Source organism: Telmatherina bonti (genome assembly GCF_933228915.1).
Source record: "Telmatherina bonti genome assembly, chromosome: 15".
In the NCBI taxonomy this organism is placed as follows: Eukaryota; Metazoa; Chordata; class Actinopteri; order Atheriniformes; family Telmatherinidae; genus Telmatherina; species Telmatherina bonti.
In genome coordinates, this window is record NC_136613.1 from 22898354 (window position 1) to 22923547 (window position 25194).

The following is a 25194-nucleotide window of genomic DNA, read 5'->3' on the forward strand; positions in this document are numbered from 1 at the left end:
TATGTGCTGCAAAAATTGCTTCCCTTTTCTTGTTCATGGTGGGAGGTGGGAGTAGGCAATTAGCAGCATGGATGAGATAGAAGCCCAGACTGGCTTGTAATGAAATGGAATGGAGGAATGAACCTGTGAGTAATGTCCTTGAACTCACTAAGCATTACAAAACATTTAAGCACTCGTATCTTCCTGGTCTTACTCTACAATAAAAATGAGCCATGAAAAATAATGTACATTTATTCATTCTGGAATGGGGAATGGTCAGATTAGTTGGAGTTTAGTGTCCCATTTCAGTGAACGGTTTGTTTGTGTTCATCACAACCAGAGATTTGTCCCAGAGCATGCCGCGTCATATTGTTCACTTATCAAAAATAAGCCGGCTGTTTCCACTGTTGAGAGCATCGTTTTATATTGGAGTGTCTTTGTACAATCTGATGTCCAGAAGTGTCAACATTTTCCTGAGCAAAAAAAAAAAAAAACCCAGACTGCCACACAAAAACCAAATCCACACTCGCATTTGCTGAATAACACTTCTTTTAAAGTCCATTTAACAAAATATTTTCGTCTTGGTGAATAATACACAATTTCTTCTTTCTGGTGTCATTTTTTTTCCTTTTTTTTTTTTTAACTTCACCTCTGATTTTGGAATACACATTTTATGTTTGAAGATATTTACACATGAACAACATGTGGAGCACCAAGAGTTTCTTCTTTTTTCCCCCCAGAAATTTGGACCCTTTGCTGTACAAGTTTAGGTTGAACTTGTGTGAGCATGACATCATATACAATCAAAGATGCTCTTAATTTTAATCACAAATAAAACTATTCTATATTTTTAGTTCCACATTAACAAACCCTTGGTGCTCCCCCCTCCTCCACCAACACACACAAAAAAAATTCATACAATTGATTGTATAATAACAGTGTTTCTCTCTTCCCACATCTGTGTTGGTTTTCAGGCACACTTTATGTAACAGTTTTGTTGCTGAAAAATAGAAAAACAAAACCAAACAATAACATAAGGGGAAAACAATCATCCATAGTTTCCAGCTACAGTTAGTTGGTGTCTCATGGGAAAAGCAAATGTTGTACCTGTACAAACTGCCCATGTACAAGCCAGTGGTCTTCATGATGAGAGGGAGGACGGACATGGTTATTTGAATAAACATTCACAGACAGACAGACAGACTCAAGTTTCTTGGCAGAAAATGAAACGACGGAGTGCACAGCTCATCTGTCCCTTCGTGTATTTGCAAGGTGAAATGTAATTTCCTCTGCTTTGAGTGCACACAGTGCATTACAGCAGATATGTGCCGCATCAACACCCCATGTGGCTTTTAAAGGCAGACGCACCGAATTCAACTGTTTCAGTGCAGTGCTTTCAAATCCGTCTGAGTTGTTTCCCGGTAAGAGCTATTCCAGAGCAACTCGTGCACCAGTGCAGTCCTGCTGCATGCCTGCATCTGATCTGCTGCAATGAAATACAATTCTTCTTCTTGCTTTCTTTAACTCAACCGTCAGATTTGCCCCGACACTGGCAAACTGCCTGCGGGCCTGTAGAGTGAGACTTGTTTTACTTTTCGTTGACATCCACTTGATGGGAGCAGTTTCTAATATCTAGAAAATGAGCAGCCAGTTTAGGTCTCTATTTGCTGCGTAATCAGAAGAACTGTAGGAGCGCATGTGGAAAATAACTAGAACAATGCGTTACATCACACTGCCATAAGGATCAAGTTGCTTTAGTTTGCAAATCATGGCTGCTACTTTTCTTGCTTCTTTTTATTTTTTTCTAAACCTCTATCAAATGCGGAGTATTTTTAGACCTAGCCTCTGCAGTTTCAGCTGTGAATGAACTGTACTTGTCCTTGTACTCCTGCTGAACCCACTGGCTGTTTCTGGAATGTCGTGGGATAAAACCATGAATAGTTTTGCACAATATACAACAGTAAACCATCGCATGGAGAAGTGAACCAAACTAGCTTGAAAGCAGTTCGGCTTGTTCATTCTGCGTAAAGCCAAAGGCCAAGCTTTTTGAATGTTATCTGGAGCAGCAGCAGTAAGGCATCTGTGGTGGCAGCAGTGCCTTTGAACCCTGTCAACTGACACTCACTGAAGTCTGTCTCTTCCAACCTGCTAGAGCAACTCCTTTTCTTTTCTTTTTGTGTGAGTTGAATGATTATGTGGCATTTAAAGCAATTAAGATTAATGAATCTCCTTTAATAATTCTGAAATGTGTGGAGCACTGAGGCTGTGACTGATAAACCATACATGTCAGGTTTGTTTTATGAGCCTGCAGACCTCAAGCCAGATAGATGAGGTCTGTCTTTGCACAATGAAGGATACTAAATCACTGCAGCTAAATTATGAAAATGACACAAATTGTGTTGTCGCTTCTTTGACTGAACTTCACCCAAATAGTTGTTTGGTTTTATTTCTCGTGTGCTGCAGCTGTGTAGCAAACTAAGATCTTTTTGAAATTAGTTTTAAAGCCTTTTAAGGTAATACACCTCCTTACTCCTTAGTCATTGGTCTTTTTCCTATGTTCATTTCTGTCTCATTACAGAGCGCTGGGAGCTGCTATTAAGCAGCCCATCCATCACTGCACGGGGGTAGGGTCTAAAAGGTTAACAGGAAAAGAATTTCTGGAAATGGAAAAAAAATTCTTGAGACGAATGGCATGAGCTTACGGAAATTCACCTTTGAATTAATGACTAGTATTTATCATCTAAAAAATGTCATGTTTTGGGGTTTGGTCGAGTGCTTTTTCTATCACACTGGACCACTCGATGACCATTCTGATTTGAAGTAAATGTCAAAGTCTGCATGTCATAACCCTGGCCATACCTACGCTGCATGGGCTGAGACATTCTGACATCTTGAGGAGGAGAGAGAGTCTGAAAATCTGCTACATAAACTCTGAAATATGTAACATAACAAGTCTTGTTTATCAGACTGAGTGTGGAGTGGGTGCAGAGTAGCACACTGTGCCTTACGCTCTAAATGAATGGTGCATGTGTGTCCCTTTACATGGACATTATGCTAGTGAATGCCTCTTTAAAGCATTTAGCCACATGCAGATTCCCCTCCCTTTGTCTGCTGGTTCTTGCTGAATGTGCCCAGCTTTGCAGGCTGCAGCAGCGCCAAACACCCCAGCTGGATGATTTATCACAGAATACTCCTGATTAAGGAAAATTAAAGCAGGCTGCTCTTGGTTTACTAACAGCTTTGATAACAAGTTCAAGCAGTTCGTTAATGGGGATGTTTGGGAGAATATGGAGCTCAGAGAGCAAATAATACAACCAGTTGGTCTGGAAAAGGTTGCCCAGAGTTCTACTGGAGTTCCTGCTCCTTTGAGAGTTGAGGCGGCCACCACCTTGCCCGCTCTTTAAGCTACATTTGGTACAACTAAATAATTCGGTTTGTGCTGCTACTAAACAGACATGACTCAAAACAACAGTATGTCAATAAAACGGAAAAAATATGAGGGAGACTTCATTGCAGTTTATAAAACATGACAGAAGCGTCTTATAAGTGGTGGAGACGAGCAACAGCCACAGTGATTCAAAAGTCTTATGAAGACAAACATTTATGTTGTGTGCGTTTTGTAAACAAGCTTTTCGAGTGAAGTTGTGAAACTCAAGCACGTTCGCAGGATCAATCCTATCATGAATAGAACAAAAGCGCTGTAAAGTGTGCTTTCGGTTAGCTTTTTCCTGCTGAAATATACAACACCAGCGTGGTTGTGATGGACATATACTACAAGCTGATGACATACAGAATTGTACAGAAATCAACGTGAGCAATTAAACACTGCCGATGGATAGGAAAGAGTTCAAGGAGCTTAGAAACTTCATGTGTGAGAGCAGCAAGTCAAGCAAGTCAACTTTTGAAAATATACAGGACGAGTAAAACTGGAGAAGCCGTGAGACAAGTTCCATCATCGTCTCACTGGCTAGATTTGTATCCGTGATCAGCCTGTGTGAGCATCTCTTCAATTCCATACCGTCTCTTTTTCTTTTTGTCGAAAGAATTGTGCTCCTGCCCTGTCAGTCATACAAAATGGCGCAGTAGGCAGAGCCTTGCCTGAGCTTATCCTCCATCCTCGGTGGAGTCTCTCTATGACAACGACTGGCCGTTGAGGCACTCCCGCCGCAAGCACTGCGCCGGCTTCCACCAGTCTCCATTGTGGCAACGGCAGATGGTGCAGTCGTCCACCTTCACGTCAATTCCAGCTGGGATGATCGTTGTTCCAGCAAAGCAATTTGGACCTGCCTCATGGGAAGGGAGGGAAGGAGGGAAGAAGGGAAGAGAAATGGGAAAGAAGGAATTAGAACAGCAAGAAATGGATGTGTTTCTCCTGAGAGCTTCTCTTTGCAGAGGGATGGTGGAGTGATGCAGAGAGCTGCAGGGAGTTAGGGGAGTCAGAGCAGACGTACAGATCTTTTCACAGGCATGCACCGATGGGCTTGTTTTTGCAACACTAAAGCGCTTTTGTTAGTCTCCCCTTCTCCCTCGACATGGAGCGCTTTGCATCCTAATGCGCCGCAAGCAGAGAACCCTGCCAGGCGCTGGCTTGGCAGTGCAGAGAGGCTGGAGAGCAGAGAGAGGCAGAGGAAGAGAGAGAAAGCTGCTTTGAGAGGGCATAGGGAGGATGGTGTTAATCACTTCGTTTCTGTATGAAAAGGCCACGGAACTCCTCGGCAATCTCTTACAATTTCTTTCTGAACATGCACACGACCTTTCAAACCAATGAAGTGCTCAGATTAATCTTGACATCTGAGTTATCCTCAAAGCTCTGTAGGATTTACCTTTAAGGATCCGTTCTTGTTGATAAGATCCTTCTAAGCACAAAATGTGTTTGTGTATCGATGGAACACACACCATGCCCATGCATTTGGTAATCTTACCAGCTAGAGAGGCAGGTTAGCCTGGGATATACTTCTCCAAGAGAATGTAGTGCTCTAGTAAATATCACCTGGAATAGTGATTTGTAATTAGTCTATTTTTCTGTGGGAGAATTGGGGCCTCTTTTCCTCGACCTTTTCAGAAGGGAAAAAAAAACAAAAAAACGAGAAGATGGAAGGAATTTGCTCTAGTTTTATTCATTTAAACGAAGTAATGAGCTGATCAATTGGTGTGACGGTGACTCAGAATTGCTCTCAGTATTCGGCCCTGTAAAACCTGCCAGATTCAAGTCTCCTTCGACGACTTGTCATAAAAACGCATATGTCCCATAACTCTTGGAGATGCAGCAGCTTCCACAGCCAACAGTCACAGACGTTTTGCTGTTTTTGTGAACCCGATTTAGCATGGGATGTCTTAGGACTCGGATGGGCCAGTAGACTGGCGTGGAAGTCCACCTATAAAGCATGGTGGATTTTTGGCATACTGGCCAGTTTACTGCAAATCTGTAAAATCTCTCAATTACAAACTAGGAACTTCTTTGAAAAAAACAATATAACAATCAAGACTGAATTCTTCTTGGCTGTTTTTCTTTCATGATCGTGGAGCAAGCTGCCGACTATCTCACCGTCATGGCTTTTAGTGACACTTGGAGACCACAGAACCATCATTAATGTTGTTAGTAACACTGGTCTTCTGTGGAAAAGCTCATTCTCTAGCAACTTGATTAAAAAGCGATACAGATAATAATTTTACCAAGACTTTCAAATGCCCTTCATAATAATAGCCTGAAAAGACCAGTGCTATGATTTTCAGTGCTATGAGTGAAAATAAGGACCATGATGGAATAAATATCCGTGAGACACAGATAAAGGAGGCTCTTGGCTAACAGGTATTACCATCCTTTGGTTCAGTATAGATGAGCCCCATCCTTTATTTGGTCTGATAAAAACCCTTTGATCTGGGCTTAGAGGAGACACTGAAAGTGCTTGCCAAGTCTTAACTCTCATTGATCTGCCTCTGGACAGCTGGCACAGGTTACAGGACAAACTCAGTAGAGGTTGATGTGGGACGAGTGTGACCAGAGCTGCTGCCAAGTGTTACTGTTTACAGCCAGATAGGTTTGGAGAAACAAGGACACAGCTTCCTGTCGGCAGCCAGGGGAAGTTTGATCATCGTAGCGCTATGTGTTTACACAGAGAAGGCATATGATGACTCACTTCAGTCAAATTGAATGTTTCATATTTATTACTTGCAGTTTTGCACAGCCAGTCTTTGATATATAGTTTAATTAGAACAAAAACAAAACAAAGCAAGATGAGAACCTTTGCACTGATAAGACATGAACATCTATAAATGTTCTGATCACTTTATACGGAAACACTGGACATTTCCAGAACTCTACACATGATCAGGAGATTCCAGTATATAATTACATCACTCCTGATGAATTTATAGTGTACAATTAGAGAAGAGAAATTTATTGTCCACCAAAGTGAAACTTTCTTCAGTTTATCTTCACAACCTACATGCAGCATCGGTGCAAATAAAACAATAACATATTCCAGTGCTATTAACAGCAAAGGCACAAATTTAGAATAATTTTAGCCAATATTTGGAATTTGTGCTGGAGTGGAGCAAACACAGCATGGAAGTGTTGATGGACTTCCCTCAAAGTAGTTCTTCTGCAGATTCAGCAGCTTATTTTACCCCCAAACTGTGTCTAATGTGAATGAATCAATGGAAATGTAGTAATCCATGTAGGGTAAGCTGCTTCTTCATCACTAGATTACTACAATTATAAAATTCAGTGTTATGAGTATGATCTCATACGCACATTTTGGGGTTATTTTATCTTGCATGAGCGGCAGCAGTGTTGTTTTCTTTTTACTTGTTTTTCTCTGCAACACATCACAAATGTTACCCTCAGAGCTTATTCATAAAGACCGGATCCCTCAACCCTCAGGACCAAGAGGATCCACCACCAACATTTTACACTGTGTTGCAAATTATTCTGCATGGAAGATCTCCCTAATTTTAACATTTGTTTTTTTTTTTTGTGTGTGTGTTTAGCTCGTATTGTTTCTTATGTTTAGATAATTGATTAGAGTCTCAGACAGATTTGATAAATACTTTTCCAGGTAAGCTCAAAAGGAGGTAAAGGAGGTTTTTCCACAATATCACAAAAGTTCAATTTTTCCATTCAGCTCCATGCGGGATGGGGGGAAAAGAAGTGTTCCTCAAATGAAAAGCATGAAATAGTGCAATGCCTTATGAAAGGAATAAAACATTAAGAGGGATCACTGTACTGTAACATTTGCATGTGATTCAGAGAGCAGGTTCATTCAGTTAAAGGCAACTCAAGGAAAGCCTGTCAGGCTAATCTTTTGTAGAAGTGTTAAAAGTCACTGATGAAAACTGAACAGATATTTGAAGCTGATGGCTTTCTACAGAATCTCGTCCAATGATTGCGGGAATAGGCTCCAGCTTCCCGCGACCCTGAACCGGTTTAAGCGGTTAGGAAAATGGATAGATGGATGGTTTCTATAGAATACCAAGCTGTATTTCGGCTACCTTCAGCCCTCCCAAAGATAAATGTTTACAATGGGCGCAAAAACACACAAAGACTCGTCATCTCATTGATGAATTCTGTGCTACTTTGGATGGTCCAGATCAGGGGTGGGCAACTCCAGTCCTCGAGGGCCACAGTAATGCAAGTGTTAGTTGTTTCCATGCTGCAACACACATGACTCAGTCAATGGGGAATTGGCAAACCTTTGCAGAGTTTGACTTCAAACTCTACACCACTCTGCTAACTAAGTCTAGTGGGTTGCAGCAGGGAAACTCCTAACACTTGCGTGACTGTGGCCCTCGAGGACCGGAGTTGTTGCCCACCCCTTTGCACTGTAATGATGGGAATTAAAATGGAAGACCCCTTTAGGATGCCCAGTGGTGCAATTTGTAATTGATGAATTTTCTGCCATGGTATGTAGGAAGAACTGTGCCTACTGCTGTAAAATCTTTGTCTTTAAAGACAATGAACCATCCCATGCTGCAAACACATCATTGAAACTTTGGCAACTATGGGTATGAGGGGAGAGCGCCATCATTGCCTGTTAAGAACCTGCGGCACATCCTTAAAACGAAGATCTATGAGGGCGGGTGGCAGTATGTCTGCATTTTTATTTCTTATTGTCAAGCATTTTTGTGACATCTGCTATTAAAGTGCTGCATAAATAAAGTGTCCTTACTTACTTACTGCTGTTATGTTTTTTTTTTATTTCTGCCTTTTAGATGTGCATGCATCTCTGTGCTTATTTGTCCTCGGGTGAGTCCAATGTCTTTCTGACCTTCATGATTATTGGAAACCAACATTTAGATGTTGTCTTTCTTTAGGTCCTTGTCCTGCTGCCAAAATTGAGAGCTAAACTTCATCCCCTATACATCCTCTTCCCATAGCCCTCAGCCATCCACTCACATAGACATTTACCTGAATGCCAGAATCTGACCACGCACCCTTGGGGCACCTAGAAACAGCAGGCATACCCTGAAATGCCAAGGGTGTCACTGTGTCCTGTCTCCCTGGATTAGTTCTCTTCTAACAGCTTGTGCAGTCCTGTTACTGTAGGTGTTTTTGTGTGAGTGTAGGTGTGTTGAAATAAAAGTAAGTAAGCAGTAACTGACACAGAAAATGTGGGTTGTTGTGATGAAAAAGGCTTTCAGATCAAGTGCTGCTTAAAAGAAAAACAAAAAAGACATATGCTTGATGTTTTTATGTTTCTTTTTAAAGATTGCTTTCTGGTCTATCAATCCGCATAATGAGAAGACATCACAGGATAACATTTAAGTTGTTATAAGGATCTCATTTTAGTTCAGAAATACAAAACAAAGCAACTAAATACGTCTTTATGGATGCAACATTGTATTTAGACCTTGAATGTTACCCAAAGTTCTCCTTGACACTGATAATTGCAGAGAAGTTCACACTGAAAACGTTCACTAACTGTACTTTACTCATAAAGCTCCATCTGTCTCTCAGGACTGGTTCTGGCAAAAGGAAGCCACCCACCTCGCCTTGTAAATAGTCAATGAACCATTGGAATCCTATAATTCTAATTTAGGGATTGGCTATGTATGTGTGTGTGACAAGGACGCCAGGGCACTGGAAGATAAAAGGCCCTCCAAGGACCCATTAGTACCCCCTACCATGCCTTTAATCAATAGGCTAATGTTTACTCTGCTTAGTGTGTCATTTATAATTAAAACTAGTACTGCTCATTAGTGTCTAACGGGCCCAAGGTAATAATTTTAATTAATAAAACATCAATTACATCCTCATCTTTTAAAGGCATGACCACCAAATGGTGATACCACCAATAAACTTGTGTCACCGGTTAAACGAATACTTAAGGGCTTTGCAGAAATCTACACTGAATTCCAGAGGAGATGAGTGTTACCGTTTTTACAGATGGGGCAGCACTGCTCCGGCTCATACACAGGGTTGACACACTCCGGGACGGCGCAGTCGGACACCACACAGTGCACCTCATTATTTGGTTCGCAGCGGCACCATTCACAGGGAGACGGCTGTGGACACAGAAGGGGAAGGCGAACAGGGAATCTGGGTCAGATGATTCAGTTGCTTCCACCTTATGATGAAAGTGTGTGTTCATGTGCATATTACAATTGGTGAGATGCTGATAACACAGACGATGAATTCTTTACATGCACTTGGCTGTCTTTATGAGCAAAAAAACAATGAATTATTTATAGCTATAACTTAATCCAGGTCTCTCACATCTTAGTAATTTTAAACTATATGCGCATTTAAATAAATTCACCACAGAAGTTAATTTATACAAAAAAACAAACAATCTATATGATGTTCATATTTTTTCTTTTCCATATTCAGCCTTTTTCTGCTGCAAACAATAGTTCAGGAGATCATCTGACCCTCTATGCAACATGTAAATCATTATGCTGCCTTCTATGCTGCTGCCTTTTACTTGACTCCGTCTTTATAAAGTCTCTTGACCGGAAAGTGAACTGTGATGCAATGAAATGAGGTGCAAAAATACCAACTGTTTCCAGATCACAAAAGGTCAACTGTTCATCATATTTTGTTTTTCCTGCTCATCATGGTAAACAGCTTTTCGAGGGCATATCAGCACCAAGCCTTTCTCATAAAAATACTTTATATATATATATATACTTAGTGTAGAAATACTTCAAATTTCATCATCCCTTTCCCAGTTTTTTGATTCATAGACTTACATTGTCAAAGATTTAGTAAAATAACTGAATAAAAAGTTCAAATGAGTTCACATTTACTTTAGAGATTATTAAACTGTTAACATTGGGGATATTTTACCTAGGTAATCTGAGAGGCCAATATCATCCACTCTGTAACCAATAGTGACTCCATAGAAGACAGGCAACGGTGCTTGATGTTTTGTGAACTCTTTCAAAAAACTTATTTCAGCATCAAATCATTTTCTTCCAAGGACTCAAAGTAGCTATAAAAAAAAAAAAAACTCAGCAGTTGTGATAAAATTCTGTACTGTGTCATATATTTATTGAGAAAGGGTAACTACTCTTAGGCAACTATCAGGAGTGAAAGCGTGCCTGATGGGTATCCATGTTTCTGGGAGAGAATGATGGCATGAGCACGGCACTGCTTAGAATCGCCAAACTTTTGTTGATGCTTTTCAGTGTCGTGGAGCAGTGGTGGAGATGAAGATGCAGACCCAAAAGCAGGATGGAGAGGCAGGGGAAATGTTGAGAAGAACGGGGAAGAAATGTTTAATGTCTACCTTCACTCCTTAATCCAGAGCAACACAATTACACTCTACCAATCAAAGATGCATTGTGTTACTACGACTACGTGGGACTAAATCACTAACCAGACTCTTTTCCTCTGTTGTGCCATGAAGGTGGAATGACCCGCCAAACTGTCCGATCTGCAGAGTCTATCTGCTTTTAAGAGCAAGCTGAAGACTCAGCACTTCTGCACTTAGTTTAATTATTTGTCAGAGGAGTTGGAGAACTTAGCTCAGTTTTTTGCTATATATTTTGTGGTATTTATTCTTTGTGTTTTAACAAATGGAATAAAACACAGCCTGTAGCACTACATGTCAACACCTGCATCTAACTGGACTCCAGAAGTCCACTAGTACCGTTCTATGATGTCCTCTACTGTTTGATTTGTGCTTGTGTTGTTCTCACTCTCATATGTAAGTCGCTTTTGCTAATTCATCAGCTAAATTACTACAGAATAGAATAGAATAGAATAGGACTAGAAACAACGAATCAGCAAGTAACAACTGAAACCAAGTGATACACAGAAAACACAACAAGGCACAGGCGGGATGGATGAGCAAATTGAATCCAGTTGAATTAATGAACAGTAAACAAGGCTAGAAACGAAACACAAGGAAAGCTACAAAATAAAACGGGAAAGCAGAAATACAGACCACACAAAAATCTCCACACAATGACGATCAGATTGGAAAAGAATAATAAATATTATTTTAACATTTTGGACGCCACACTCAAGTAGACTGTAAACAGATAGAGGAGAAGGGTTTGAGCCCCAAAGACAACTCTGAGCCATTTTTGTAATAGTCCATAAACAAACCCAAAGTTACTTCTGTCACTTGACAGCTTTTTAACAAAAATCCCACCAGAAGAGGAAAGTTGCCTGTAAAGTGCATGTGGGATCAAATCAGTAGACCCCTGAGAGATGTTTTGGCCACAGATGATACCAAAACTGAAACTGAAGGTTCAATTTTGTGGAATAAAATGTAATGTTTAGAGAAAGGAAAATGCTGCTTCAGAAATGCATCTCACCTGAAAAACACGGAGGGGGAAGTTCAATGTTTTATGTCTGTTTTGCTTCAATAGACCAGAACAAATTTTCAACAAGGACAAAATATTAAATTATCTTTTTAAAAGACAGGGGTTTGTGTAGCAAAAGCGTATGCACGTCTTTCAGTAACAAAACACCTCTAAGCCGATGTCTTCACCTCAGTCATATAGAAATGCAGCAGAGAACTAAAATAAGCAGATAGTTACAAAACCCCACTAACACCACGTAGCTGAGGTTTTCTGTGTGGTGAAATGGGTTCGAATGTGTCTGATGTACAAGCATTGAATACAACCAAAAATCCACTAAATTTGGTGGAACATTTTTTTTCTTATTACAACTAATACACATTCTAAGATGAGTTCTTCAATGAGCTTGAGCAGTGGCAGAAATAGTTACATTGACACATTGCCAGGTTAGCCATTCCTCCCCTTCACAGTGTTTATGCAAAGGTAAGCAAAACAGCTGCTTGATGTAGCAACAAATTATCTTGCTGAGAAAGTGATTAAGTGACTGTGCAGGATGTTGCACTTTGGATAATGACTTATTTATGCCGTCAACTATTCCAGCTGCAATAATTCCAGCAATACTGCAACAACAGGAATTTCAGGATCGCAGATCATAATAAAGTGTTCTATAGAGATAAATGAAAGGAATAAATGTGGAAAAATTAGATGATTCAATGAGACTTCATTATTTTAAAGTGTGAAGTGAAACTGAAAAGCATGTAGTCTGCCTTGGATTGTAGAGGAATCATGGGACCAACTTGATGTATAACTAGCAACTGTAAATTCTGAACATAGAAATGAAATTTGAACAGTTTATGAAGCAGTAATGTAATGTTTGCCATAGTATTGCCTTGTAGAAAATCTTTCCAATCCATCTTAAAATGAAATGTTGCCTTATCGTCATTTAATTTTCTCCTCTTGAGATAAAAATAATCATAATTTAGGTGATTGTTTGTTTAGTTTTTTTTTAAATGCGTATGGTAGTAAACAAAAATGATCTTGCAAGTATACACTTATTAGGATACAAAAAAAAGTATGTTTACAGAGCAAATAAACAGGATTTTCAAACCACTAAACTTCATAAATTTCCTTCTTGTTTAGTATCAGTTTTTTTCATTCATGGAATATTCCCAAAATAATTAAGCTGCAAATTATTCAGATTCCTTTGTGCAAATTACAACGAAGCCAGTTTAGTTTGGCAAGAACATGTTGCATAGCACCTTGCATATATTAAGCAGTGAAAAGCGCTTTACATATTAAAACAACAAAGAGTTGTTTTAATGTCTTTAAATCTTGAGATAATGCACGCACTGTTTTCATAGCCTTTGCACTGTGGAGTTCACAACCAGTTGAGCCATTATTTAATGCATTACTGTAAAAGAGCCTGCTTGTGGTATTGCACTTGACTAGACTGAGATAAGTTACTTTAAGGAGGATGAATTGGTATTCTGCCTGATGGGACGAGAATGAACAAAACAAAATATATATTTTTTATTACTTCATATTTGTTTGGAATAAATTACCACGGTAACTCAATTTTTCAACTGCACTGTCGCCAAACACTGAGAAACAGAATATACAAAATGACTCCAAAATGAAAGTACTTTCTCCTGACTTGATCATGAGGAATAATAGGCTGTTGTCGTAGCTGACTGTTAGGTCAATCCAAAAGCTTTTCATTATAACTGTCTTTGCTTTGTGCTCAGGCATGGTCCTGCATATAAGATGTTATTTATCAAAGAAGACTGAACAAGCCATTGTTTTGCATCTGGGTCAAGAAAAGTAAATATTCTAAGTTTGATGTAAGACAAGTTCGTGTTCCTGGCATATGTTGCCAGAAGAAATTAGCTTTGCATTTGTGACTGGTAAATAACATGCTTGTATTTGTGAGTGGGGTGTTTGTGCTGTTCCTGGTGGACTGCTTTGGTCTTCATTGAAATGAGCTGATCATATCTGCATTTCAGCCTGCTTCTAAGAACTCACTAACAAATGAATATGGCTGTTAATACTGTTTATTATTTGCAACCACACACTAATATACCCTAATTCAAGCACTTTATATGTCATCAAGGAAATACAGAAATAGGGATTTGCATTAAAGAATGAGATATGATGTGTTTGTGAAAATGTTTACAAGTCCGATTTTATAGGATGTTTATAAGCAGCATCGCTGTGTTTAACAGACATCAGTAAGACTTCTATAAAAAGAGTGTTTTGCATCAGATCAACAAACTCTAGTAGATGTATGCTGCTATATCATATATAGGACACTCAGCTTTAGTATTTGGATTAAAGTTAGGCCCCAAGACATCAAGCAGATTAATTCATACTATAAGTGTGTGATTTATCATAGGATGTAAGTGTTTGTGAGCACAGAGCTGCACATAAACAGTGTACTGTAAATTTGTTGGGCTGGTAAAAGTTCTGAGTCTAAGCTCTGACTTTAATAAAGCAAAATAATTATTTTGCTTTAATAAAACAAAAGCAACAACTCAGTTTGTTCTCATCTTTGCTCGTATCTTTACTATTAGTTCTTCTATGGTGAAAGTCAAATAAACCAAGAGTATTCCTATTGGCAGCTGATAGTGGATAAGAAGCAGCATATGCCTTAAGTCTCTCACATTCTAACACAACATACAATTATACTTGATTAATTTAGAGTAATAAAAAAACAATCTGAAGACAGGCCCATGTAGGAATAATGTGCAAACTCCAAAAGGCACAACCACCCAGCAGTTTAGACCCAGCACCTTTTTGTGAGACCACAGTACCAATCATCATAACATGCTAAAATGCAAAGTATATAAAGGAAATAAATAATTTATTTTCCTTACAATCTCTAGAATAATCTCTACAATCTTTAGGTAACATTCATATTTGTTGGCATTACTCAAGCGAAAGAGAGAATATTACATTTATTCTTTGATTTTGTCTGTTACCGTAGACGAACCAAATCATGTCCGTGTTTTAAGAGTAAGGATGGTCCGAGGAATGAGTGCTTAGTTTCCTGAGGTAAAGCTAAAGCAAACTCATGAAAAGGATCTCGACCAGCTCCAAACTCTTAACGGATGTTATAGCATGCAAACAGCAACACTTCTCATGGCCAGGGACCCCCTCAGCTAAGAGTTAAGTCAAACAAATGAATGAGATAAAAAGATGACAAGCAGATGACATGCTAATGCAAGTAAAGGTTGAGCAGGATTGTCTGATTCACTGAATTGTTATTCTTAATTAAAGCCGACAGAATGGAGAAACTCAAACCAGACAATTTCTGGCAGCTAAAAAGAAAATGAACTCTTTCTGAAAGGCTTAAGGATCACTACAGAAACCACGATGGTTGTCTGTGGAGCAGTAACCTGAGCTAATGGAGGCAAACTTTGTCTAATTAAAATTATATACTGTATGTATACAGAGAAAATAAAAGCAACAACAAAATCCTTCACTTATCAATAAATATATACTTAGAAGAAGGTAGATATTTTAGCATTTGATTGCTATTTATGGATAAGAACGTGTTTGTCATTTTGGATTCTCCAAAAACTGTAAGTATGAGAAAATGCTTTCATTTCATTTTTCGTCCACAAGAACTTTATCATTTATGTTCTGTTTAAGGCCAAACTAGACAGCTCAGTATTTAAAGACAGTTGTGTTTATTTGCTATCACAGCTGCCCTTTAGAAACAAACTATTTTAAAAAATGAAGTGACATTTTTCTGTAGATTAAACGGTCAGATTGGTCTGTAAAGCAATTCAGGTAGAAGATGCAAAGTGGTTTATAAAAAGTGGCATCTGTGGGGAAAAAAGCAAAACAAAACAACAACAGAAACCAAACTACTCCACGTTCCATGCACATTGCAGAGAGTCCCTCGGTGTGTGCAGTGTTTGATGCTTTTAGAGCATCTTTTTGTATGAGGTCTACCGTGAAGGGGATCAGTCATGCCTTAGCCCAGACTCACAAAAGAAAACAGAGCACCAGCACTGAATTTAGACATGTTGCCAGATGTTTTGAAAAAAAACAAAAAAAAGACTCCTGTTGTCTCCATTTTATTGGCTGGGTATTAGCAGGAATCGGCTGTCATGCTTCTCCTTCCGATACTGAGACAAATGGAGACAGGGCAGGGGAGGTAATGAATAGTCAAATAACCTTGAGGGGTTCAAATGCTAATGCAGGATACTTTAAAGCTGGACGGGGAGGGTCACAGGAAAATCACCCATGCAGTTAATAAGACTGACACCTTGACAGTCAAACTGCATGCTGTCATTGTGAGACTAAATACATTATTTTATGAGCAGGGGAATGCTAAGACTTGTGAGAAGTTGCTTTCTGAAAACACTCACTGCAAGTGCAATTAATTTGAAAACAAAACATTATTTGTGGGCAAATTGTTTTGCACTTATTGGCACAATTGTCGCCTTAGGCAAAATGAATAGGAAAATCAATTTCAGCAGTCATTTTTACAGCTTTTCTGGCTGTGTTTTTTTTTCTCTTAGATAGATTTGAAAATGGAGAGTTATAAATGTGTGAAGAGTGGTCAGCTCAGTACGGGTGTGTGTATGTATATGATGTTTTGGGTACATTTCACAGTACTATTTTATAACAAAGGTCATCTGAACGGTTAAAATGTAGGATAATCACAAGAAGACATTTAATTTAAAAAAAAGCTTTGTGCTTATCACATTTTATACTAATTTAAATCTTATGGAGGGGCAGCACAATGTGAGGAGAAAATAAGCTTAAAAGAAAAGATTTGCTTCTAAATGATAACTGATACCAGATAGTCTGATGGGGGAGATCTACGTTGACATGTTTACATTAATTGCCAAAAAAAAAATAGTTGTAACTTTCCTTGTTTCATCTCTGCATCTCTTGCGGATGGGGATAATATGAAGCATGGTGAAATTATGCACACATTATGCACCCAGACGCCAGCATCAAAGCCCAACAATCTGAACTTACACCATATCTCCGACTGTTTAAGTACAGCTGCATTGAAATTATAAACAGACGTGCTGTATGGACTGGTCTCTTTTGTCTCTCAATGGAAACTTTGAGGGTAAAACATGCTGAAGCTGAAAACATGACTCACTGACAGCGCAATAATCGAAATTGTTGAAAAAACTAAATCTATTCCTACTAAATTCATGTCAGAATTATATTCTAAACATAAATATGCGTCATTTGAGGAGTTTGTTGGAGAATAGTTTGATCTCACTTTCCAGGTTGCTGAGGCATGCGATTTGCCAGGATTAGATTCAACAAATGACAGGCAGACATTCCTCAGCAGTCAGCAGCTTTGTGTTGAATGAACGCCCATTACAACATGCATGATAATATCTGCATACTCCACTTACATAGCACTCAGATGGCATACTGTATGAAGGGATTTTCAACATGAAGAAAAAGGGAAAAAAAGCAGCTCTGTAGAAATGATTTTCCAGAACATCAAAACAGGTAACAACTCTACTGATGCCTCTCCAAAATGTCGTCTTAGTCTTTTTCCTTTTTGCCTCCATAATCTCTGACTTATACAAACGCATATGTCTGCACAATGCAACACAGTCACTATGAAGGAAATGCCAATGAGGCAAACACCAAAGGTTAACCTGTCGGCATCCATGAACAGGAGTCTGATGGCTTTTTATTTTCTTTAGCACTGCGGGGTTCCAGGGCTTTCATACTTTAAGTGAAAAGACCAACAACAGTTAGTTACCATATATGGTATTAGATCAGAGATGATGATGTGCTCATTCAGGGCTAAACATGTCCTCTTTATTTTAATCACTTTAACTGCAAAAAGCAATGAAAGAATGTTTAATTTCACCAAGAACTATGGTGAGATATCGCTTCCTCTTCTGGCCCCTTGGTTAATGTTAGTGTGGCAGTGAGCAGAACTACTGATGGACTTGAGCTCACATCAAATTGCAGGCTTATGGTTTCACAAAATCTGTGGGCTTGGAACTCAATGCAGACCTGAGCTTGATTTTGTCTGACGCGCAAACACACCAATCAGTACAGATTACCAGATATGTTTAAAATGGGCTGATCCCACACACCCCTTAATAATGGCAGCACTCTGTCACTTTCATTCTGACATGTCATTGTGTAGGAGGGTTACAGCCTACATTTATTCCTATGGTCTTTAAAAAAATCATTATTGTAGCTTTTTGAGCAACTTATCATTTAATTTAAACATTGTTAAAAAAAGAATATGAAAAATGAGCACCTCATTTTCCTCAGCCTCAGGGAACATCTTTTAACTGCAAATCAAAAAGCCATCAAATTTACAATAATGAAAAAGAAAAGAATTAATTGGATTGCTTGGAACCAACAATATTTCACACTTATACTCAATTATTGAGCAAAATGATGCCTATCTAACTTGTTAACTTTTATAATGATAATCAGTTAATGTATTGTTTTGGTATTAGAAGCAAAACTGGGAAATAAAGAGGACAAAGGGAGGACATAAAATAAATACATATGTATCACAAAAAACTGCTCCATGGCCCTTTCCTGTTTGTTGCTAAACAAAGTCAGTTCCACTATAAAAATAGCTGATAATGTTTATGAACATATTTGGTGGAACTGTGTGTAGGCCCCTGCCTGATTCAATTGCTGTCAGTGACATGCTAATATTCACATGTACACAATGTTCAAACATCCTCCAGAGGATTCTTTGCTTTACCCCGAAGCCAGAATGAAGCTCAAACGGAGACGCTACAGGCTACAAGACATGCTCTAGGAGCTTCACGTGACAGTTCAACAAAATTAATTTGTTTTTTTTCAGATTTGGACTGCAAATAAATGTATACAGCTCTTAAATGGTTTCACCCCACTTCACCCTCTGCTCTTACCAGAATTGCAACTTACAGCAATTCTCTGTGATAAAATGACATGCAGTCTGATAAGTAAGTGGTTCAGGTAATGTGTGATAAATTACTTGCACAAGCAACTTACAATATTCCTGGTCCCTTTTTTCTTCATCATTTCTTGTGATTGGCTAAATACAATTAAGTTATCTAATTAAGATGGTCCCGGTTTATACGAACAGTGTCTGGTCAAGCTATTATCGATAAAAAACAAATCTAGATCCTGCGGAACCAAGAAATTATAGGCCCATATCAAAACTTCCTTTCCTTTCTAAGATCTTAGAGAAAGTAGTGGCTGAACAGCTAACTACATTTTTGGAAGAAAATGATTTTTACGACAAATTTCAGTCAGGTTTCCGCAAAAAGCACTCTACTGAAACTGCCTTATTGAGAGTTTCAAATGATGTGATGATGGCCGCTGACTCTGGTCGCTACACAGTTTTGGTTTTACTAGATTTAACGTCTGCCTTTGACACAGTAGACCATGACTTATTGATTGATCGACTTAAATCAGAGATGGGTTTTTCTGGGACTGTTCTTCAGTGGTTCTCCTCATACATAAAAGGTAGAACCTTTAATGTTGCGGTAAACAATATAATGTCTCATGTGTCTAAACTGTCGTGTGGAGTGGCCCAAGGTTCTGTCCTGGGACCTGTTTTGTTTCTTTTGTACTTATTGCCTCTTGGCCGACTTATTTGTGGTTTTGAAAATGTATCTTATCACTTTTACGCTGATGATATTCAGTTGTACTGTTCCTTCAATGATTCAGAGTTTTATTTTTTATCTATGTTGTTAGAATGTGTGTCCTGCATTAAAAACTGGCTCTCCTCAAATTACCTTCAGATAAATTCTAACAAAACAGAAACTCTGATCATTGCCCCTGATAAAAAGATACCTATGATCAAAAACTATCTTGGTGCTCTGGGACCGTCTGTGAAAACCAGTCTCAGAAACCTTGGGGTTGTGTTTGATCAGGCCATGTCTTTGGAGAGTCACACCCGACAACTGACCAAAAACAGTTTCTATCATCTAAGAAACATCTCTAAAGTAAGGAGGTTGTTGTCAAAATCAGATCTTGAAATGATCATCCATGCTTTCATCTCGAGTCGCATTGATTACTGTAACTCTGTTTTCACTTACATAAATAAGACGACTCTAAATAAGCTTCAAATTGTGCAGAACTCTGCTGCCAGACTTTTGACAGGTGCAGCCAGAACAGCCCACATCACCCCTGTTTTGACACGTCTTCATTGGCTTCCTGTTAAATTTCGCATAGATTTTAAAATTTTAGTATTGACCTTTCAGGGGTTACATGGTCAGGCCCCTCAGTATATCACCGACTTACTATGTCCATACTCTTCTGGACGCTCTCTTCGGTCTTCTGGCCAGAACCTCCTGAAGGTTCCAAAAACTCGTTTTAAAACTCGTGGTGACCTGTCTTTCCAGTCTGTTGCTCCCAGACTCTGGAATGAGCTGCCTCTGTCCCTTCGTGTGCTTGACTCTGTGGACTCTTTTAAAATGCAGCTAAAGACTCTACTGTTTAGAAGAGCTTTTTGTTGATTCTTGGATGATTTTAATTTTTGCTGATTGTTGCTGATTGTGTTATTGTACCCATTTTTATGTACAGCACTTTGTGATTTTTATCTGTGAAAAGCGCTTTATAAATAAACTTTACTTACTTACTACTTACTTAAATGTGTGTGGCAAGAAGAGGATCATGAAACAGAGGATATTTCTGAAGAACTTATCAAAGCTGTTGATGTTAATCAGAAGAGAAAAGGTTACAAAAACAACCTCCACACAATTTGGAATCTACCAATCCACATCCAGACTGGGTACAAATGGATAAACTACATGACCTTCTACTGCACTCCCCAGTGAAGCAGTTAAAGGCATCTCACATGTTGGCTAAAGTTAATGTTCATGAACCCATAAACCATTTGGAGAACACTGAACAGCATTAGTGTGCAAGACAATGGGTAGACCATGAAGCCACTGCTCCCAAAACTACACTGCATCCCTCTAAATTTACAGGGGATTGTGTGGAAAAACCAAAAGGCTGTTGGTAATTTCTTTTTATAAACAGACAAAAACAGAACTTTTCTCACTCATTGAAGAAAGGAAGCCACAACATCACAACATGAGAGCCTTATCTCATCTGTGAAACATGGTGGTGGTAGTATAATGGTTAAGGCCACTTTTGCTAACTATAGAATGACTTCCTGCTAGTTTTTAGACAAATCATTCTGAACTATATCAATAAATTCTCAAGGGAAATGTCTCCATAAACTAATTTTCAACCAAAACTTGACACCAGAAAACAAAACAACAACAAAAATAAAAACAACAACAACAAACAAAGTGGCTAAGAAAGAGTACAGCTAATACTCCAGAATGTTTCGAAAAACCTGAGATGAGTTTCTGTCTGTTAATCCTACATCTGTTTTGCATGGTGGTCAGGACTGAAATTCATCCCAACTGATGTGCAGGATTAAGAAGAAGATATACTGAGAACATTATGCAGCTGTTTGGCAACAACACCAAACCACAATTGGGAGCAAAAGTGCAATGTGTGTGCAATATTTACTATGTTTGACCACTTTTCACTGCAAACAAATCGATAAGTAGAACACATGACTACAGTTTTATTAAATTTTCACTTTGCTCTCTTTGTCACCTTGAAGACACTGTAAAGGAAACTGACAATGCTTTAGGAAAATTATCTGTAAAATTACAGAATAAATTTGAATTATTAACAAATAATCAAACACTTCAGTACCCATTGTTGAAGCTGTGATGTTTGTCACTACTGCTGAAGAATACCATGTGAATATACCACACTGTTATGCTTTCAGATATGATTAATTTGAGGTTAGTTTCAAATACTCATTATCTCTAGAGTTCATTAAAAGGATAAAAAAAAAACAAAAACAAAAACAATTCTTGCTTCCCACTGTGCTTTCTGCATACTTGACAGACATTGTGAAAGACAAGCATTGTTTTAAGGAAGTGATGATTGAAAAGGATTATTCTTCACTGGCAAATGAACAGGAATCCTTCTTATACCTGATTAGAAGACAAAATTGCCCACAGAGCCTCCATTGGGTTTTGATTCTGTCTATGTGCAGAAATCAGCTTCTTAACAAATAACATAATAAAAGGATATACAATGAGAATAGAATCACATCTTTTGTGTAAATTTCTTTGTCTTGTCATTATATAACCATTTTCATTCTCACTAGATGTAGATGCCTCTAAGCTTTTTTTTTTTTTTTTTGTAACATGTGAATTTCGAATCCAGACCATGAATTCAGAGGTATCGCAACAAGACAAAGCATGCATGAGTCACCTATCAGTTCAACAAGTCAATCTGATTTCAAATCACAAGTGTAAATAAAAGCAACAACTTTGCAGTGGAAGATTGGAGCATTTGGTGCACACAACTGTAATGGATGTAAAAACCCCTATAAGTGGTCCTTGATTTAATTGCACAGACATAAATAAGTTCCATGATTAACCACAGAGCTCCTCGTTTAGGCCATGTTGTGTCATATTACATTTCATTCACTCTCAGCCTCGATCCACTTGTGCAGAATTTGAATGAGGAGGTCTCCTTGTGGGCAGCAACAGTTAAAACACAGACTGTAGTTGTCATGTTCCTATAGTGTCATTTGTAATCAAGCAGTGCTGTCATGCTCCATAACAACCGCTGAGACACTGGTCTGATGGGTAGAGACCCTCAGCAGGAAAAAGCATCGCCAGCGACACAGGGGAAACTAGATCTGCCAGAGATGACTCAGTGTCCACAAATCAGCGTATTAAAATACTGTTATAGCATCTGTCAGTTTAGTAATGCTGGGTGAACGTTCAGTTGATGAGGCAGGGAGTGGGGATGACATCACTCTGGGAAGCAGCCATCTTGGTGCCCGTGGCCAATAAACACATTTTTATGATACTTCAACAGTATGCCAAGAACTAATCTAAACCCAAAGCGTCCTTAATACTAACCATAATAACCCCAATTTTGTGCTGCATTTTTGCCCCGTGTACAATAAACTGTAAGTCTAATCATATATTATACTTCAACAAGTTGAAAGAAAAAATAAACTGCATTAAGAAAAAAAAGAAGTAAAGGAAAAACAAATCATGAAATATTTCTTACAACTAGAAATTGTGATAAAACTCTTTGCTTCAGCTCCCTAAAGCCACTGGGATGTGATATCAGATTGTGTTTTACACAGATCATCTGATAATCACTATTATGAAGTTTGTGCTACTGGTGTTATTGCTTATGAAACAGACAAGATAACGTCTCAGTAACACACAGCACTGTGTCAACCTCTATAAAATATTAATTTACTAAAAACTGACTTAACTAATAAGTCTTTTAACAACAGACACTTTAAAACTTAGACTTGAAGCAGAGTTTCAGATGTTCAAAAAAGGAATTGAAACATGGTAAATGTTGGAAAACTGTCAAAGAGTTTTTGTTAAAAAAAACAAAAACAAAACCAGAATCTGAGCCTTATGCTTAGTTAAATCTGGTAACTTACCTTGAATTCTTCCAGTATTTTATACGTTTTCCCTCGGTATTCGCAAAAATTTTTAACCTCTTTGCACTCGGGACAACACCCGTTGTGTTCCACTTTGGTGCACTTCGGGTGCAGTTTGGGACACTCGGGCTGGTCACATACGGGCCCGTCCTCCGTGCACACGCACGGGCAGTTCGAGTGTCCCGGGTAGAAGCGCTCCCCGAGTTTGTACACGAAACCACTGTCGTCCACGCAACCTTTCCCCCGGTAGTCATCAAAGACGATGTTCTCAGCAGCGGTCCGCTCCGCCTCGTCCGCGGTGTAATCCTCGGGGTTGGCCACCGTGGCCGGACACACGGCGCTCAGGGCCAACAGGAGGAGGACGCAGGGAGCCGTGGGGAGAGGGCCCATCCTTCGCCGCGGCACTGACGTCCACATTCAACGCGACTGTGTGGATGTCATTTTTAAGCTCCTCTCCGGATCCGTCCAATGCTTCATTATTATCACCGTCATCATCACATGAGGAGATGGGCTGCATCACAAAAGAGACAAAAGGAGGACAAAAAAAAAAAAAAAAAAAAAAAAAAAAAAAATTAAGATTCTAGTGATTCCATTCCTGCTCTTTTTGCAGAAACGAACCTTATTTTATTTTATTTTTTCCATCAGGGCAATGTTTCTTTTGCTGCAACCAATTCTCTAACAGGGGTTTTCCAGATTATGTGCTCTCATTCAGTCTTCATACATGAAATTGATTTGTTATTGCAGCCAAGCCTGTTCAACAGGTTTGTACCTTTATGCATCAAAGCAAATGTATTAGCATAAGAGAAAGCCCCCCGAGATTTCAGCTGGTCTATGTGCGTGAGTAGTGCTAGTGCGGCATCATATGCAAATTCTTTTTCCTGCAAAATCCCGCAACAGCAATAACACTGGAAAGGGTGATAACATATGTATATATATATATATATATATATATATATATATATATATATATATATATATATATATATATATATATATATATATATATATATTTATATATATATATATATATATATATATATATATATATATGTATTAATCTGAAGTGGGTGGAGTGTATTATCTTTCCCACTTTCAATAAAAGACAGGCCAATAGATGTTGCAATTTCAAACTTTATGAGAGGCACCAAAGACAACAGGTAGCTTTAGTGGCTTTCAAATCTCCTTCATTCTAACAATCTCTCTGATGACTTGAATTGCTTTGGACCTCAAAGTAACATCATCTGTAATACTAAATCAACCGTGCACCATGCAAACACCCCGAAATATTATTAATGCGCAATCATTCAAGCCAAAATGCATCGCACCTTTCTATGTTGAGAGAGAAACACGGCAAAATTCCTCCCAGTTAAGCATATGCGGTTTGGAATAAGAAATATGTGTTTAAACAATCTCTATTGTCAGAGCAGAGCAATTTTCAGTAATAACAATCGTGTGCATTAAGCCATAAGACAAACTCACCGAGGCGAAATTGCTTGATATCTTCTTGGTATGAAGCCAGGGAAGCCAACACATAGATGGCTTGAACGGATCACAGATAGTCGTCTTTTCTATTGGAAACTTCACTCTATCCACACGGCTAATTCACCAGACTCCACGAGACACTGTAATCCCCCCTTTTTGTCGTGTTTTGTGGGTTTAAAAGCGATTAAAAAGCAGCCTTTTTTGGGAGATTTCCTCCCTATTTTGCAGTGCAAATAAAATGACATCCACAAAAAGTAGGTCTTCTTCATTATATATCCTCATCTGACTCACCTTTGGGAGACAATGTAGCTGTTAACGTCCTACGGCATATGGCACACAGAGAGAGAGAGAAAAAGACAGAAAAAAAAATCCCATGTAGCGTTCCCTGAGAATCCACAGTCAGTTTAGTATTTCCACACAATGCAGGTGATTATCAGACATCGTATGTCGGTCTTATTGCACACATGCATGGGTACATCCAGCGGATTGCATGGCAAATGAAAATCCACATCTGTACAAGT

The 25194-nt window shown here is 38.7% G+C and overlaps 1 protein-coding gene across 1 annotated transcript; it reads right to left on the reverse strand.

Annotated features, from left to right (window-relative positions):
• Positions 1-4110: 4110 nt before the first annotated feature.
• vwc2l (von Willebrand factor C domain containing 2 like) lies at positions 4111-23608 on the reverse strand (the record flags this gene model as incomplete). The annotated part of the gene is made up of 3 exons (XM_079254207.1): positions 4111-4262; positions 9354-9483; positions 23192-23608. 3 exons carry the CDS (start codon positions 23606-23608, stop codon positions 4111-4113), a joined length of 699 nt encoding a protein of 232 aa, XP_079110333.1.
• Positions 23609-25194: the final 1586 nt, after the last annotated feature.